Source organism: Lissotriton helveticus, chromosome 5_1 (genome assembly GCF_964261635.1).
Source record: "Lissotriton helveticus chromosome 5_1, aLisHel1.1, whole genome shotgun sequence".
NCBI lineage: Eukaryota > Metazoa > Chordata > Amphibia > Caudata > Salamandridae > Lissotriton > Lissotriton helveticus.
The window spans coordinates 131,662,943-131,681,668 of NC_136065.1; the positions used below are offsets into that span (position 1 = coordinate 131,662,943).

The following is an 18,726-nucleotide window of genomic DNA, read 5'->3' on the forward strand; positions in this document are numbered from 1 at the left end:
CAATCACACTGTTACAAGTATGACATATTCAGGCTCTTAACCAGGTCCGGACTGGGATTGCAAACCAGCCCTGGCAATTAGGTCCGACCTCCCCAGGGGAGGGGGCAGGGGGTGCTGGCAGGAACACCGCTGCTGCATGCGCTTTTGTTACAACTGACCCCTGCTAACAAAAAACGCCCCCCACCGCTTTCTGGTCTACCGGGGAAACGCTTGGTGCCCGCTACAGCCAGTCCGGTCCTGCCCCCCATCGCTGTAAGAATGGCTTGGGAGGCAGGTATAAGCCTTTTTAAATGTATATGGACTTAATAAACAACTGAGCTGTATTCCTATATTTGTTTTTATCATATTGTTGGGTTACACTTTAACAATTCAGCCTGCATATTAATAGTTAATTTTTATAATAACATTCCGGTAGCAGATACATCAGTGGTGCTTAAAACCCTTACTAAGATACTCAATAGCATAAACAACAGTTCCCATAAACAGTTCATTGTCATATGGGGTGGCGATTTTAATTGTTCCCTGTGCGAAAGATCAGGAACCGGAAATTGCGGTTTAACAACTGATAGGGACACCACCCCTACACACTTTGAACATACATCAACAGGGAACGCTCTAAATGAGATCATGTTTAACCATGATCTAGGGTTTTCAAATGAACTATGTCATACTGCGACCCAATTCACCCCAACTTTTAATGGGAGAGGTTTACTGTCTATAATTGATTTCATCCTTATTTCTTCGAGTTATAGGGATTGTATCTCAAGTTATAATGTTTTAAACTCCGCGTTAAGTGATCATTTTCCTATAAGGATTGAGTTAATGGACCCACATTCAATAGTCCATAATAGAGCGGAGGTTTTCTCTAAAAATTTAAAAATTATCAGGCAAAATGGTTATGCCTTAAAATGGACCAGGGTGGTTCCTGAGGAGTTCCTTAGTAATCTAATTAATTTATGCAGTACCAATTTTTCTGTTTGTTTGGACCAGGCATCTGATGACGCTGATATTATAAGTAATTTCAGCGAAATCATTTCCTGTATAAAACGAGGTCTTTGGGTAAACGTTAAGGATAAGATCACCCAAAGGAAATTCAGAGGCTGGTTTTCATCAGCTTGTAGCAAAGCTCATAAACAACTAAAATTGGCCTTACATAAGCAAACCAGAAACCCGCCCTTGATAAGGTCTTTACGCAAGGATTACAAAAAGGCACTAAATGATCAAAAACGGTTGCTGAGAAAGGAAGCCTGGACAGCCATTATGGACGCCTCAGAAACCAAGGATATGACGGCCTTTTGGAGGGCAGTGAATGCTCCCTTCTTTAAGGACAATACAAAGGCTCGTATGGAGATAGCCGTCACTGAGGATGAATGGGTCAAGCACTTTGAAGCACTTTATTGTCCAGCTGCAACTGTAAATGACTCAGTGAGTGAGCCCATGTGTAAGGGGAAGGGTATTGATGGGCTGCATCTTAACTTTTCCTTGGAGGAAGTAATTAAGGGTATCAACTCTAGTCTAGGGGGTAAGGCTCCAGGCCCTGATGGTGTCCCTGTGGATATTTTTAAGAAAAATATTCTGCTTTGGGCACCTCTGCTCACTAGAACTTTTAACGCCGCATGTTCCACAGGTCTGCTGGGTACTTGGTACACGTCGATCATTGTCCCGATTTTTAAAAAGGGAGACAGAGCGAACTGTGCTTGCTATCGGCCCATATCTCTGCTTGACTCTACCATAAAAATAATTGGCAGAGTCATCCTAGATAGATTACACTTCTGGGCAGAGGAACACCATATTATTAGTGATCTTTAATATGGTTTTCGCGAAGGGGTCGGTACCATCGAGCAGGCCCTTAATCTATCAATACTGATCGAGAAGTATACCACGGCAAAGGGTGGAAGACTTTTTCTAACTTTTTTAGATTTGACATCTGCTTTTGATTTTGTAAATCATGGGAAACTATGGAATATGTTAATCAAATTAAGAGTGGATGTAAACATTATTAAATTTTTGAGGGAGTTGTATAATGGGGCCAGTGCAATGGTCAGATACGGAAAAAATGGGGAGTGTACAAGAAAGTTTAGTGTTGCGAGGGGCGTGAGGCAAGGGTGTGTCCTTGCCCCATTTTTATTTTCTATTTACATAAATAACTTGGAGGCCACATTATTACAGGATTGTAATGATATGCCTATTGCCTCAGCCCACCGTATACCTGCTCTCATTTACGCAGATGATTCCGTTCTTGTGGCACGAACTCCCATAGCCATGCAGACCATGATTTCTTCTTTTATTTCCTTCATGACTAAACTCGATCTACAAATAAACTGTACTAAGACTTTTGCTATGAACTGTGGTGCTAATACGAGCTATAAGAAAAAAACTATGTTCATAGGTTCAACCCCTTTACAACATACACCAACTTTTGTTTATCTCGGGATCTTGTTCGATCGAACTGGTAAATGGAGTTCTGCGATTCAAGCCAGGAATTTATTATTTTCTAAATCTATAATGGCCCTTAGGTCTTTTAGCAAAAAAATGGGCAAAAAGCCAGTTAAAGAGCTTTTATACATATATAGAGCAAGTTGTGTCTCGGTGGCATTATATGGGGCAGGAATATGGGGCGATTCAAATGTTAGCAGTTTACAAATCACCGAAAATGTTTTCCTACGATATCTTTTAGCTCTTCCAAAGCGTACGTCTAGTTACACCTGCCATTTAGAACTGGGTATCCCCTATTTGGAAGATTTACTTAAACTACAACCGATTCTTTTATGGCATCGTGTATGGACAAATGAGAAATGTCATCTAAATCGCCTCATCTTGGGGGATGTACTGAAATTAGATGGGGGAAAAAAGATAAAATGGCTGTGTTATATAAAGGCGTTTTGCGAGAATATCAAGCACCCAGAATTTTTTACTGATCCCCTATCAATGTTAGATATCTCTAGGAAAGCACTGAAACATCTAAGCTTAAACTTCCTAGAAAACCAAAGAGAAATAATTGAATCCCCAAAAAAGACTGTAACTGCCCATCTAATGATAGCTAAATCAAGGATAATCCAGCCTTACCTAAACCTTCACCTGAAAGAACAAGAAAGGTTCTTGCTGATTAGATTTAGGTTTGGTATCTTGTATAGACTGATGAGTTTTCCTGCTACAAATGATTGGTCTAGGGAAATGTGTAAATTTCCGCGTGATAACATCTCTGCGCAATCGGATATACATATTCTCTTTTTCTGTAAATTTTATGCTACATCTAGGAAAAAATGGATCATGCCTATTTTAACATATATGAATATGAGACAGTGTCGCCCTGCTTTTCTTGCCATACAACTCTTGGAGGACATTTTCTCAGTGGCTTCTGTTGCGGCCTTTTTAAAAAGTATTTTTTATTTATGTAAGAAAATGATCATAAGAATCTTGGTTATCCTAAATTCCTGGCCTATGCTGATATCGTGTATACTGTTCTTCTTAATATTATTAGTTATGATGACGTATTATTTTTATCTTTATGTGATTTGATGTACTTTTATGGTTATTTATGAAATATAACCGAATAAAGTCTTTGAATTTGAATAAACAACTGTTGTGCTCATCTCTGAATTAGACAGACAGCATTACCATGTGGCAGACCGTCATAATGGCAGGTGTTGACAATTAAGTGCTGGTGCTGACCACTGGAAACCCCCCGCCTTAAATTAAGCACTGTAAACTGGCCAAGTGACAAATGGTGATCAAGAAATGACAAACGTTGGCTTAGTTTGTATACAAATATCATTCATCTGTATCAGAAGACTGTAACAAAGGTGCAGCAAGGATAGAAATGAAAAAAATAAGGCAATACTTTGGAGCAATAATGTAAATAAATATGTTTTGTTGACCGATTCCTCTTTCCATGGTGTTACCAGTGCACAACTCTTGAAATGCTCTGATCAATAGTAACCTTGTTGTGCTTCCCATGTGTGATGCATTTCGGTGACTTGTACTGTACCTGAGTCCCCCTGACTTTGAGGGATGTTTCCTGAGCCAAGTGTTGATTCCTTGAGACTGACACCTTAGACAACTTTTGGGATCCATCTAATTAATAATCTATTTTGTTTCAGGGAGCAGCTAGCGCGGGAGAGGGCTCCCCCCAGATTGGAAAGGGTACCCTCCTCTGGATATCCCACAAGCTGCAGAAATGTGGAAGTGATATTTGCTAGTAAGTAAAATTGAAATATAACCCTTGAAAGTTCATGCTGCTGTCGTTTAAGTCACAGTGAGAATGTAATGCAAAGTGTGATGCAAAAAAGTTCCAACTAGGAAGAAAATAAATAACTTTAGTGTACAAATTAACAAATCATGAATATCCAAATGAAAGAAAACCAATATAGGAAAGACACGCAATGAACGTTTCTTTCAAGCAGACTTAAATGGACAGAAACTGTTTTTCGATCTTGTTTTCTGCATCTTGCTCTTCATATAGGAAGTGATGGAGCAGTGTGGACAGGGTTTCAACAATTGCATGCCTATAGAAAAGGATCACATATGTCTTGGATATATAGAAATATCCAAGGAAAACATGTTACTTTTTACGCCGTAGTCCATTGCCTGACGCTGAAACTTTAACATAAATAATAGCGGGGGGTCATTTATGATTTGGTGGGTACGGACATCTGCCACATTGACCTCATTTGTTTGTGGGAGAACTGCTTGGCTTGTCTTTACACATACCATATCGACCAAGGGCAGCATCAATCAAGTTTTCCAAATGACCAACAAATATGCTAATAATCTCCATGGAAATCTACTTAAGGGTGTGCAAAGTTATGGAGTTTTTAGCTTACAAAGGACAAGTAATTCTGGCTAAAACTATTAAGCAATTAAAGTCCCTATAGTTTTTAGGTCTCACCTAATAGGCATCACATGCTCTTCCTATTGCGAGACTTATTATTAGCTTACAGTGGGTTTAGAGTCCATTCGTTGCTTACCATTGGTTGATTTAATTGCAACTCTAATATGCTTGCTTCTTATTCGTTAGGGTGTGTAGTCTTTCCTCCTTCTCTTCTTGTATTTGTACCTATCCCTGCAGCATGGCTGAATTACTTGTGTCCTTCCATTGTTCATTTTTCAGGAACTTCTTTTTTTGTTAAAGCACTCGACAGTGCATGTTTTCCAGCTATCTCCCTAGTTTGCTTTTTTCCGCTCTCTGTGCTCTACGTTGCGTTCTCTCTCTCGCCTGTGTGCTTCTCCAATGCCCTCTTCTGTTTCTAGTCAAAAGCTTACTGTTCACCACAGTGCTTTAACCGCATGCGCGCTAGCGGTTTTCCCGCTGTGCGCTGCGTTTTTCTAAAACCCGCGGTTCATGACGAGCTGAGCTCGTCATGAGCGTACGAGAGGCGTAACTCATGACTGGCTCAGCTCGTCATGAGCGTCGAAGGGGTTAAGAGGCATGAAAATGGTGTCATTAATTAAGGACTTGGCTTAAAATATACAAACTACAATCCTGTGCTTCTCCGCCGTGGAAAGGCATACGGTGATTTCTTTGGGGGCCCGTTGCGGTCCCCCAGGTTGAGTGGGGGGCTGGTGGGTGCACATGGAGGGTACCTTTGGCACCCCCCTGCATTTGCGTGCACGAAGCGGCAGGCACCGCGCGGTGCCTGCCGCTTTGTGCATGCAAATGCACTGTTGTCATTTTTTACATTGCGGCGGGTGCTGCTTCAAGCAACACCCGCCGCAATGTAAAAAATACAGGATGTGACCGCCAGGGTGGCGGTCACTTCCTAATTGCCATGGAGGGACAGCCGCTGCCCATGTGGACGGTCCCTCATACTCAGTGGTGGCGGACGGATGCAAGTCCGTCCGCCATCATAATCGACCCCCATGTTCGGAGCCCTTCCGACCGAATCGGTCAGTACCGGCCAGATTCCTTTCCGACCGAGCCATTCCGTGGGCTCGGTTGGAAAGGAATCCGACTCGGATTTCCGGATTTCGGAGCCTGTCCGCAGTCCGGAAATCCCTCAGTACTCCCCCGGTCGCCTCTTTACGACTGAGGAAGTACAATGGCAGCTTTTCACTGCCTTTTCGTGCCGGTGTGTCCGGCACGAAAAGGCAGTCAGAAGCTGTCTCTGGGGGCCCTCAGCAGAGTCCCCATGGGTGTGAGGCCACCGGATGGCGGCCTGGGGGCACCCATGGTGCCCCTCTGTTGATCCCTGCACCCGGTGGCAGGCACCTTGGGGTGCCGGCCACAGGGTGCAGGGATGAACTGTACCCCTGCTTTCGGCAATGCAGGCATGCATTTCGCTCGGAATGCGTGCTTGTATTGCAAAGTATACAAATGCGACCGAACCCTGTTTGGTCGCATTGTACTAGCAGGGCTGTAACCGACAAGAGCAGGTCGGTCGGTTACAGCTCCTCACCGATGTCGAACGGACTCAAGTCCATCCGACATCAGAATAGGCCCCTTTGTTGTAATAAACATCGAAGTACAAAATATTGTGTAAATAATTATTTTACTAAAATGCTAGAAGTACATTAAAAATATTATATATATATATATATATATATATATATATATATATATATATATATATATATATATACTAGCAGCCTGACCCGACGTTGTCCGGGTATGAATTGCTGCTGGCCAGTAGTATATTGTTTTGTAGGATTTCGTTTTGATAGCACATGCCTGTGAAACGCTCCGATTCACAGTGCACTGCTGATGCACTTAAGTGTGCGCGTTCAGTAGTGTGTGAACTCGAGTTTCCCTACTTTATTTTTCCTTGCAATATTATATAGCGCGAAATCGACAACATGGCATGAGCACAACTTACATTACAGAAGAACACATTCATTTGTGGTAGGCACGGGGAGACAAAGCGATTTGCCTGGAATCACAGGATGTTGAGCTGATGCCGAGATTCAAACGTAGCTCGCCAGCTCTAAAGTTCGCAATTCTAGAACTTGTGGCGGGTGGTGTGTCTAAAAGTGTATGTCAGTGCTGGCCATCAATGAGAGAGACCTGTGCATTTTTCAAATCGGTGGTGAAAAAATATGAGTATGTTGCTGGAGATGTGGGCCGCCGTGCCACCAATGTACTTACCGGGGGAGGGTAAACACCCATAATTCCGCAACTTTCTTTCCGCATACCATCACTCTGCATACTTTCATTACGAAAGTACCATGCCTCCGCAATTCCATTATAACGCATGGCATTACATTTTATATGCTTTTACCATGCATACATTTACAAAGAAATTCGTTGTAAATGCATGAATGGTAAAAGCGAGTTTTTTTTTAATGTTTGGATAAGGTAAGTATGGGTGTAGGGGGTATATGTTTTGGGGTACTGATGTATATATTTTGGGGTGTTTAGGTATTTTAAGGTTTCAGATATAGTTTTGGGTTAAGGGTTACAGGGGTAGTTTTAGGGTTTAGGGATAGGTATGGGCTTTGGGGTACAGGGGTATTTTAGGGTTCAGGGGTAGGTTTGGGTTTTGGGGTACAGGGTTTTTTTATGGTTCAGTGCTAGGTTTGGGTTTTGGGGTACAGGGGTATTTTTAAGGTTCAGGGGTAGGTTTGGGTTTTGGGGTAGAGGGGTATTTTAAGGGTTCAGGGCTAGGTTTGGGTTTTGGGTACAGGGGTATTTTAGGGTTCAGGGGTAGGTTTGGGTATTGGGGTACAGGAATATTTTTAGGGTTCAGGGCTAGATTTGGGTTTAGGGGTACAGGGGTATTTTTAGGGTTCAGGGGTAGGTTTGGGTTTTGAGGGACAGGGGTATTTTTTAGGTTTCAGGGCTAGGTTTGGGTTTTGGGCTACAGGGGTATTATTAGGGTTTAGGGATAGGTTTGGGTTTTGGGGTACAGGGTATATTTATAGGGTTAAGATGGGTTAGTGTTTAAGGGTGCTGGGGTATTTTAAGGAGTAAGGGTGGATTATGATTATGGGGTGCAGGGGTATTTAAAGGGAGCAGGGTGGACACCCGGAGCTGGAATGTACAGAACCTGGGAAGAAAAAAACAATGAAATATTGGGCACAACGCTCGCTTTTTTTCCCCGTAATCCCGTGCCCTGTACACGCCCCCAGCACACGCCCTCAGCACACGATATGAGACATGGCATGAAGGGCGGAAAGTACCACACGCCCCCAGCGTTTTTCACGCCCCCAGCACACGCCCACAGCACAACGCAGAAACGCCCACAAGGGACTACTTTGCTGGCACGGTTCTTTTACCTTTTAAATGTATATGGTGGGCGTCTGAATAGCCTATGTCCTTCTGCTGCAACTGCCCTTTCCAACGCTGTATTGGGTGTTGTGATTGGTGCTGTGGTTCCTGAGATTACCCGCCTCAAAGGTTTGGGCTCTCTCTTTATTATATTAGTATGGATATATATATATATACACCTGTAACATAAAAATAGATAATATATACATATATATATATATATTACAAATTAAAATATTAAATTATTTAATATTTATAAAAAATACATTTTACACTACATTAAGTGCAACAGTAGGGAAAGTGTTGGATAGCGGAGGGGAATAAATTACTATTCCCACTCCAGTGAGTGCAACAGTAGGGAAAGTGTTGGATAGCGGAGGGGAATAGTTTACTGTTCCCACTCCAGAGAGTGCAACAGTAGGGAAGGTGTTGGATAACTGAGGGGTAAAAATTACTATTCTCACATCAGCAAGTGCAACAGTAGGGAAAGTGTTGGATAGCGGAGGGGAATAAATTACTATTCCCACTCCAGCGAGTGCAACCGTAGGGAAAGTGTTGGATAGTGGAGGAGACAAAATTACTATTCCCACTCCAGTGAGTGCAACAGTAGGAAAAGTGTTGAAAAGCGGAGGGGACAAAATTACTATTCCCACTTCAGGGAGTGCAACAGTAGAGAAAGTGTTGGATAGCGTAGGGATAAAAATTACTATTCCCACTCCTGTGAGTGTAACAGTAGAGTAAGTGTTGGATAGCACAGGGAAATAATTTACTATTCCAACTTCAGCGAGTGCAACAGTAGTGAAAGTGTTGGATAACGGAGGGGTAAAAATTACTATTCCCACTCCAATGAGTGCAACAGAAAGGAAAGTGTTGGCTAGCGGAGGGGAATACATTACTATTGCCACTCCAGTGAGTGCAAGAGCATGGAAATTATTGGATAGTGGAGGGGAATAATTTACTATTCCCACTCCAATGAGTGCAACAGTAGGAAAAGTGTTGGATAGTGGAGGTGAATAAATTACTATTCTCACTCCAGCTAGTGCAACAGTAGGGAAAGTGTTGGATAGCGGAGGTAAAAAATGTACTATTCCCACTCCAGCAAGTGCAACAGTAGGTAAAGTATTGGATAGAGAGGGGGAATAATTTACTATTCCCACTCCAATGAGTGCAACAGTAGGGAAAGTGTTGGATAACGGAGGGGAATAAATTACTATTCCCACTCCAGTGAGTACGACAGTAGGAAAACTATTGGATAGCGGAGGGAAATAATTTACTATTCCCACTCCAACAAGTGCAACAGTAGGGAAAGTATTGGATAGCGCAGGGGTAAAAATTACTATTCCCACTCCAGTGAGTGCAGCAATAGGGAAAGTATTGGATAGCGGAGGGAAATAATTTACTATTCCCACTCCAGCAAGTGCAAAAGTAGGGAATGTATTGGATAGTGGAGTGGAACAATTTACTATTCCCACTCCTATGAGTGCAACAGTTGGGAAAGTGGTGAAAAGCGGAGGGGATAAAACCAAACATTTCAGCTGTTGAACAGAAATCCCAAAACAAAATAAAAACAAAACAATTACCAAAAACATATAAATGAATATTAATGATCGACTAATGAATAATTTATTTAAAAGAAATTACTTTCCACCCTCCACCCCAATAAACACCAAAACACACACCCAAGAAAATTTACACAATTTCCATAACTCATTTTGCTTTTATAAATTAATAACAATTAACAATAATTAATTAATTAATTCAAAATCTTTTACTTCCCACCATTTACATCTATAAACCCCACAAATCATACATTAAAATTATTACACAATTAGCGTATTTAATAATGACTTTTCATTAAGTAACAAATAATTAATTAATTATACATAATTTACCTTCCACCATATTCCCCTATAAATACCACCACCAATTTTGTAAAACATAACACAATTAACATAATTAAATTAACAATTAATTAATTAGTTGATAACAATTAACGAGCAAAATATAAATCATTAGCAATAAATTAATTTACACAATTAACTATATAAAATAAAATTAATTAAATGTTATATTTAAAAAAATAATAAATGTCTTAAAATTGAATTAGTTCCCACCCTTCTCTCCTATCAACCACCAACCCACTCCTAAAAAATAACACAATTAACATATTTACCAATTCATTAATAATAATTGACAACTAATTCATAAAAAAGTAATGATAAAATAATTACCATAAGTAACAATATAACATATTAAACAAATAAGCATTAATTATTTATAAAAATTAATCAATTAATTATAATTAAATTACTTCCCATCCTACTCCCCTATCAACCCATAACCCGCTCCTAAATAAATGACACAATTAACATAATTACCAATTAATTTATATTAATTAAAAATCAATTAATAAATAATTAATAATACATTAGGTACCACAATTTAATATATAAACTATTAAATACATAAAGATTAATTAACAAAAATATTAATTAATTAATCATAATTAAATTACTTCCCACCCTACTCCCCTATCAACTCACAACCCACTACTAAAAAAATGACACAATTAACATAATTACCAATTAATTAATAATAATTAACAATCATTTACTAAATAAATAATAATAACTTAATTCCCACAGTTAAGAATATAACATAATAAATAATTATTAATTAATATCAATATTAATAAATTAATTGTAATTAAATTACTTCCCACCCTATTCCCCTATAAACCCACAATCCGCTACGGAACTAAAACGCAAAATGTACATAAAATATAATTAATAACTTCTAAAAATTATTCATATATTTGTTATAATTAAATTACTCTCCACCCTTTTCCCCTATAAGCCCACAACCCGCTATGGAACTAAAATGGCAAATTTACTTAAAAAAATAATTCTGCACTTTAACACATATATTAAAAAACAAATGCAATACTTAGACAAAAAAATAGAACACGTACATTTAAAATACCTACTAAAATACACAACACTAACTAAAAAACGATATTTTTAACAACTATATTTTTGCAAGCAATATTAATGACTTTGATATTGTTAAAAACAATATTACTTACCTTAGACTCGATAGTCTTGACCACGATATTCTGACAGTCGATATTTTTGTATCACGATATTTTGCACTCGACATTAGTGCAAGTCGACAATAAAAACTTGATATTCTGACTGTTTGCCCTTTTCATTTTAGATTATAATTGAATACAACCATCTATGATTGCAAAAAAGAACATAAATTAAACCACATTACTGACTCTTTACTTTTGTTTGCATGAGATTTGCTTTGAATTTACATATCTATATTCATGGGACAATATTATATTATATTATATTACATGAAATTATATGTTATATTATATCCTATTATATTAAATTTTGTTATATTATATTTGTATCATATTATTAAGTTATATCTCTGGTGCTTGCATTTATTGAGAACAATATGACAATGTACATTACTGCATTCATATATCTAAACTATTATGGCATGTTAATCAACTTTATTTATACTGATTAAGGACAGCATTGCATGATATTGTCCTGCGCTTTTATCTACCGAGCATTTTATTACATATTTTATGGTGTTCCTATTATGACCTCACATTTTACTGCATTCAAAGAAATGAATCACTATATGACTTGAGAGGTTATTGTGTATGTATTAGTGAAGCACGTTGTGCCATGGGGTTGCCTTGGTCTCTGCTCTGTCCTTGGATGAATGAGCTTCATTTAGCTCTTTCTAAGAGGCCTATTCCGATGTCGGACAGACCTGAATACATCCGACATTGGCCAGGAGCTGTAAACGACCGACCTGCTGTCGTCGGTTACAGCCCTGCTAGTACGATGCAACCGAACAGGGTTCGGTCACACTCGTATACCTTACAATGCAAGCATGCTTTCCGACCGGAAAGCTTGCTTGCAATGTAGAAAGCAGGGATGCCGTTCATCCCTTCACCCTGTGGATAGCACCCCAAGGTGCCTGCCACTGGGTGCAGGGATCAACGGAGGAGCACCATAGGTGCACCCAAGCCGCCATCCGGTGGACTCACACCCATGGGGGCCCTGCTGGGGGCCCCCAGAGACAGCTTCTGACTGCATTTTTGTGCCGGACAGACCAGCACGAAAAGGCAGTGAAAATCTGCCATCGTACTCCCTCAGTCGTACAGAGGCGACCGGAGGAGTACGGGAGGATTTCCGGACTGCAGACAGGCTCTCTGAGCATATCACCCGCAATCCGGAAATCCGAATCGGATTCCTTTCTGACCGAGCCCATCGGAATGGCTCGGTTGGAAAGGAATCCGGCCGGCAGTGATCAATTTGGTCAGAAGGGCTCCGGACATGGTTCAGAGCCCTTCCGGCCAAAATCGAAATCGGCCCCTCAGTGATTTGAATTGTTTTTTGTTGTTTAAACATGTTATGAGCATACACATGCATGCTCCATTATTGTCATTCAATATGTGAGCATGTTATCGTGCCTGGTAATATAGTTGTTAATGTTGTATTATTATCATCATTCTTGAGGTCACGTGGGGATGATTCCATTAGCAGACAATGGTCTCTGCCTCTCTCAGTTCCAGTGGTGAGTGAGTACAGAGGGACATGCCACACACAGCCTGCTCAGTATTTCTGCACTCCATGAGGGAAGGTCAGACCAGGTGCTGTTTGCAGCTCTTCCCTGCAAACAACATGTCACTGACGGCAGCTTTGTTTTCAGCTGACAAATGAATGTGCCCTTTGAAGAAAGAACATACCAGAGAGCTACATATCAGCGAGACAGCTGTCAGTGGTGCAGCAGGTGCAGTAGTACTGGGCCTAAGGGAGCGAGGGGGCTTCGCATCCAAACTATGTCAGTCTTTTAATATCCATCAGGGTTAGGGGGTCTATTTTGACTCCCTGCAATAGGGCCCTCGTCAGCCTTGCTGCATGACTGTGGCACACACGCTAATAACATGGGGTATGGGGCTGCTTAAAAGTGCTTAATTTGTAACAAAATAGGTGCCAGGGCCCTCCTCACGGGGTCACTGGAACTTGCACCACCCATTGACCGTGACAGAGCTGTCAATGACAGCACCAACACAACTACTAACCATCACACTCCTACAAGGGTGACATTACAGACTGTTCCAGACCCCCGCTCGTTGGAGTTTCCTGCACGCTGTTTGCCTTCCGACCCTGCCGGGACCTTGATTGGAGTTTCTGCACGCTGTTTGTCTCCCGACCCTGCCGGGTCTTTGACTGTGAATTTCCCTGACTGGGCTTCCTGGAATCGCAGCCTGAGAAGGACCCTGACCAAAGGACATAGTGCGGCACGCCGGGACTGCGAGGACCAGCATACCTTCTACCATCGACAGCTGGTGCCTCTTCCCGTGCAAGCCCCGCCCTCCACTTGTGTATTTAAATTAAGTCTATACCGCGCATCGCGGGACGCCCGCGGGACGAAGCTCGGGGCTTAGCCCGGGCAAAGGGAGGGCCGTTTGAGGCCGTTCGAGAACGGTCGAGACCGGGACCGGTCTACCCCCCTTGCTTCCGGCGGTCATCTTTAAGTTCTTTCTCTTCTGCTTACATTTGTGAACTATGGCTACCAGAGAGACAAGGAGCAAGAGCACGTTGACCGCCGGACCGGCAAAAGGTACTTTGGACACCTATTTTGCTAAAGCAGGGTCTCTTTTGATCGATGAAATCACGATACTTGAAAGGCGCATATCCCAAGAAATAGAATGGGTAAAAAGATCCTCCATGGGTCCCATAGCGCATGCAAGGACTCTGGAAAATAGATTGGATCGTATAGTCTCAGATAACGGGGAAAATGGGGTCAGTGGGACGCTAGCCTTGTCCGATTTAACCAATTCTACTTTGTATAATATTGACAACGATATTAGTGCCCCCGAAGAGTTCAGTCTTTTACCCCTACCACAGACTCAAGCACAGCCCATTCTCCCCCTACCTATTGTCACTACGGCTAACTTGGATGACACCAATGATAGAGCTTGCCGCCCAACGCAGGGGGAAAGGGAAGGAGCTATACCAAAAAGGAAAAGAGGGGCACAAAATCCTGGGGGGCGAAAGGCTAAAATTGCAAAGCACAACTCTATAGTGGAGGGTAACAGACAAGGACCAAGCAAAAAAGGACGCATACCACCGGATAAAATCACGGTACTACCTACTGCAAATCTACCCCCACAGACATCAGACTTGATGATTTCTTCTCCCAGTGTAACCACAGGCGTCAACGATATCACTCTTTCCAATATTGACGCACTTCTTAGGACATTATTAAGCCCCTTAGAAGCACGCCTATTAAAGTTTGAAGCTAGGCTAGTGACCATAGAAAAAGCAACGGTGCAACTAGCTGACACTTTCAAAATAAACAACAATGCAGTCAAAGGTGGGGTGGAGCTTAGGAATAAGAAGGTAACACCAGCGCTAAAAGTGAAGGATGCTGGTTTAGCTCCCAAGATATCACAAACACAGCCGCCTTCACCACACACTGCAACTCTTCAGCCGACTTATTGCGCTGCACCTTCTAGATACCCTGAAAAGAAAGCTATAGTCACACAGGGAGCACACGTCACTACCAAACAACCCAGGCCAGTGAACTTGCCGCCGGAGGCGAGCCCATACACAGTCATTCTAGCAGGTGTACCAGAGCTGAAATCTGATTCCAAAGAACCTGTCGCTGCTCTGAAAAATAAGGTGGCTAATTGGCTTACCATAAACAGACCTCTTCCCTATGGCATATCAAGCGAGGTTCTTATGGTAAGGAGAGTCCCTTGGTTAGGCAACACAAGGAAATCAATCAACGGAGATTGTGTCCTAATCAACTTCAGGGATCCTAGGACCATTTCCCACATATGCAGATGGTCGCACCCTGAGCAGGGGACATCCATCCAGTCCCTACCCCTATCTTTCTTCTACCCACCACCATTCCATGCACGTGAGGAGGAGGGATGGGAAACAATCTCCAGGAGGGGGGGGGGATGGGGCGACAGAGAGAGAGGAGATTTCCACCGTCCCAGATTCCAGAAGCCTGCCTATTTTCCAACATTCAATAGGTATAGCTGCCTGGACATGGTGGATTGAGAGAACTGGATCAGGAGGGGGGAGGCTGGCGGTTTATTTAGGGGCCCCAAGGAAGGAAAAATTACTCCCCCTACCGAATGCTCTGTCAAAACCCTGGGGAAGGTCCACTGCGAGGAGCAAAACAACATTAAGATGGCTCATCCGACCATTACAGGGCCCCTACCCAGTCCGAGGGAACCCATAGTCGAACTAGGGGAACGACCGCATATTGTTGAATCATTGACGAGTCTACTTGATACGGTCACTCCTCCTTCTCCTATCTCGAATCCCAGACCACCTTCTTTAAAGATATTATCCTGGAACGTGGCTGGCCTGGGGAATAAATTGAATTGCCCGGACTGGAGTTCATTTATTGAGGCCAAAGACATATGCCTGTTCCAAGAAACTTGGGCAAGAGAGGCCGTCTCCCGTTCAGGTTTCGCGGCATTTTCCATTCCTGCGAAGTGGGCGGGCAAGGGGCATCCTTCAGGAGGTCTCACAACCTGGGTGGCTGCCGACATGGGCTGTCAGGCCACATTACTCCCCACAGCTTCAGAGGATATTCTCGGTATTTTGTTGGAGTGGCCGAACTTGAGTACACTGCTCGTGGTAAACGTTTACTCTAGGCCGGTAAACATCACACAAGAGTCACACACCATCGAGGAACTCTCAGTCTTTCTCAGTGACATCCCCCAGGGTGCACCCTTTTTGGTAGGAGGTGATCTCAATTGCCACTTTGAGCCCCTGTTAGGTTTATTGGATGGATCATCCCAGGAGGAGGATGCAGCGTGGTCTGTACCCCCTACGGTAGCCCCCCCCTAAAGCTTGGACTTCTCTAGCTGTCCAAATTACTGCCCTAACTCTGAAACATGGTGTGCGGGCCTGCAATGGACGCATAAGTTCCGATATCCCCCCCAAATATACATACAATAGAGAGGGCAGGGAGTCAAGACTGGATTATATTCTGGTCCAACTCTCTTTGTGGTCGCATATTATTGACTTCCGGGTGATATCTAGGGAAGACAGCGACACAATGCGCTCGAACTGGAATACGCCCTTCCCGGCCTAGAAGATAGAGGGGCTGTGGCAGATGCCCCTTCCCCAGGGCTGGCGCTGACGAACAATAGACGGAGAGTGAGGTGGGAGAAGCTAGCCTCGAATCCAGAGAAGGTTTCAGGGCTATACGCCACACTCGAAAAAGTGTGTGCAATAATGGAGTATCCCACCTCCCAGGGCACACACAAGCAATTGTGGTCGGCGCATGAGGACCTCATCAAGTCTGTGGCTGAAGTCCTTTTTTCCACAGGTAAGAGTGGGGGTGGTCGTTACAACCGCCCCACCTGGTACAATGCTGCATGCCGTAAGGCCAAATTAGACCTCCTGACTTCGATCAAGGAAGGTACAGACAGATCTGTGATACAGGCCAGGAGAAGGGACTATAAGCGCCTGATTACCCATGCCAAGAGCGAATGGGAACAGGAGAAATGGGAAAACCTCACTATTTCACTAGCCAATAGGGACTCTCGTAAATTATGGCGAATTGTCAACACGGGGTCTGAGGTGCTAGCCTCGGCTATAGAACCTAATATTTCAGCCAAGGCCTGGCAAGATCACTTCCAGTCCCTCTACAAGGTTGTTGACAGGGCCCCTAACAGCCCTCCACCTATCATTAGCATACTATTAGAAGGGGATCCCTTCACAGAGATGGAGGTACGAGCAGCCATTGCAGGGCTGACATCAGGCAAAGCGCCCGGACTGGACGGCTTACCGGGCGATTTATTTAAACAGGAGCCTGATGTATGGGCCCCTTACCTGGTGATGCTATTCAACGCTGTCTTGGGGGGCATGGAGGTCCCCTGTACTTGGCTGGGCGCAGAGATTGTTCCCATATTTAAGAAGGGGTCGCCTCTGCTCCCAGCCAACTACAAGCCCATCAGCCTCATAGATGTACCCCAGAAAATATTTGGCAGGCTGATACTCGACCGCCTCCAAAATTGGATAGAGGAATTTACCATCTTAAGTCCCTACCAGGCAGGATTCAGAAGGGGGGTCTCAACTATGGACTAGATCTTCCGTCTGAATCTTCTGTTCTGGAAGACCGCGGTAATCGAGGGCGGCAGTCTGTACACGGTATTTGTGGACTTGCGAGCTGCCTTCGACTTAGTGCCAAGAGACAGACTATGGACCGTATTGGCAGAGTTGGGCATGCCGGCTGACATCTTGACCATTCTGATAAGATTACACCAGGGGAATTTTGCACGTGTCAGGTGCGGTAGAAATGGGGCACTTTCTGGAAGGTTCCCCGTTGACAGGGGGGTGAGACAGGGTTGTGTGCTTGCACCGACCCTGTTCTGCCTCTTTGTCAACGGGGTAATCGCCCATTTGACCAGGATGGGTGACATTGACGCTCCCAAGCTTAATGGCAGCAGGGTGCCCGCTATTATGTTTGCGGACGATACCCTGCTGCTGTCCAAGTCCCCCATGGGAATACAACGGGTCTTGGACGGGTTTTCAGCTTTCTGTGTGGAGCGGGGGCTTGAGATCAACGCCATGAAAACCAAATACATGATTCTCAACCCCCCCTCCTCAACACGCCCCAACCCTACCATAGGCGCACTGAGACTTGAGAGGGTTCTTACCTTCGAATACCTGGGGGTACCTATCAACCAGGATATGACCTGGGACACGCATCGGACCAAGGCCAATATGAAACTGGCCCAGCTAACGGGTGGCATTTGTAGGATGGCAAGTAGGTTGACCTACAAACCTTTTGGTCCCGTGCTTCAAATTTACAAAATACAGGCAAGAGGGGCAGTTACATATGGAGGGGAACTGTGGGGTCACACACCTGCCCAAAACCTGCTGACTACTGAAAACAAATTCATCAGGCAGTTGGCGGCCCTACCCCCAAGCACCCCGCTTCTCCCGATGAGACTAGACCTGGGTCTCAGACCAATTACAGAAGAGCTGGGACTAAAACCAATAACTTTTTGGCGCCGAATTTGGAGCATGCCAGAACTCATGAATTACAGGACTGAGCTCCAAGAGATCCTACGTCTGCTAAATGCAACACAAATCCCATGGCTGAGATACATAAAACAAACATTCGAGAGCCTAGGAAGACCAGAACTATGGCTGGACCCGGGAAATGCATGTTGTAGGATCCCACGCAAACTCCTCTCGAGGGACTTCTATGAGCTAAAATTACTGGCCTTAGTAGGGAGTACACGGGAGGGGTCCCTTACAAATCTGTTTATTAAATCTAAAGATTTGTACTATCTAGAGCACGTTCTCGATGGCATTTCTCCCATTCTGACCAGAAAATTATTTATGCAGTGGCGATACGGTACACTCCCCCTTAGGGCATTCACTAACCGTTGGGCCCAGCCATCGTCTACAGAACAGTGCCCGGTATGCCCACACCACCAGGAAAATGAT

General features: G+C 43.4%; 1 protein-coding gene across 1 annotated transcript in view; it reads left to right on the forward strand.

The window, feature by feature from the left end:
• The window catches only part of LOC144753019 (uncharacterized), a 202,757-nt gene that overhangs the window by 39,275 nt on the left and 144,756 nt on the right, over positions 1-18,726 (forward strand). Inside the window, exon 2 of the mRNA XM_078640824.1 lies at positions 4,101-4,198. Within this exon, the coding sequence (XP_078496950.1) occupies positions 4,101-4,198 (98 nt within the window). The remainder of the gene's footprint in view (positions 1-4,100; positions 4,199-18,726) is intronic.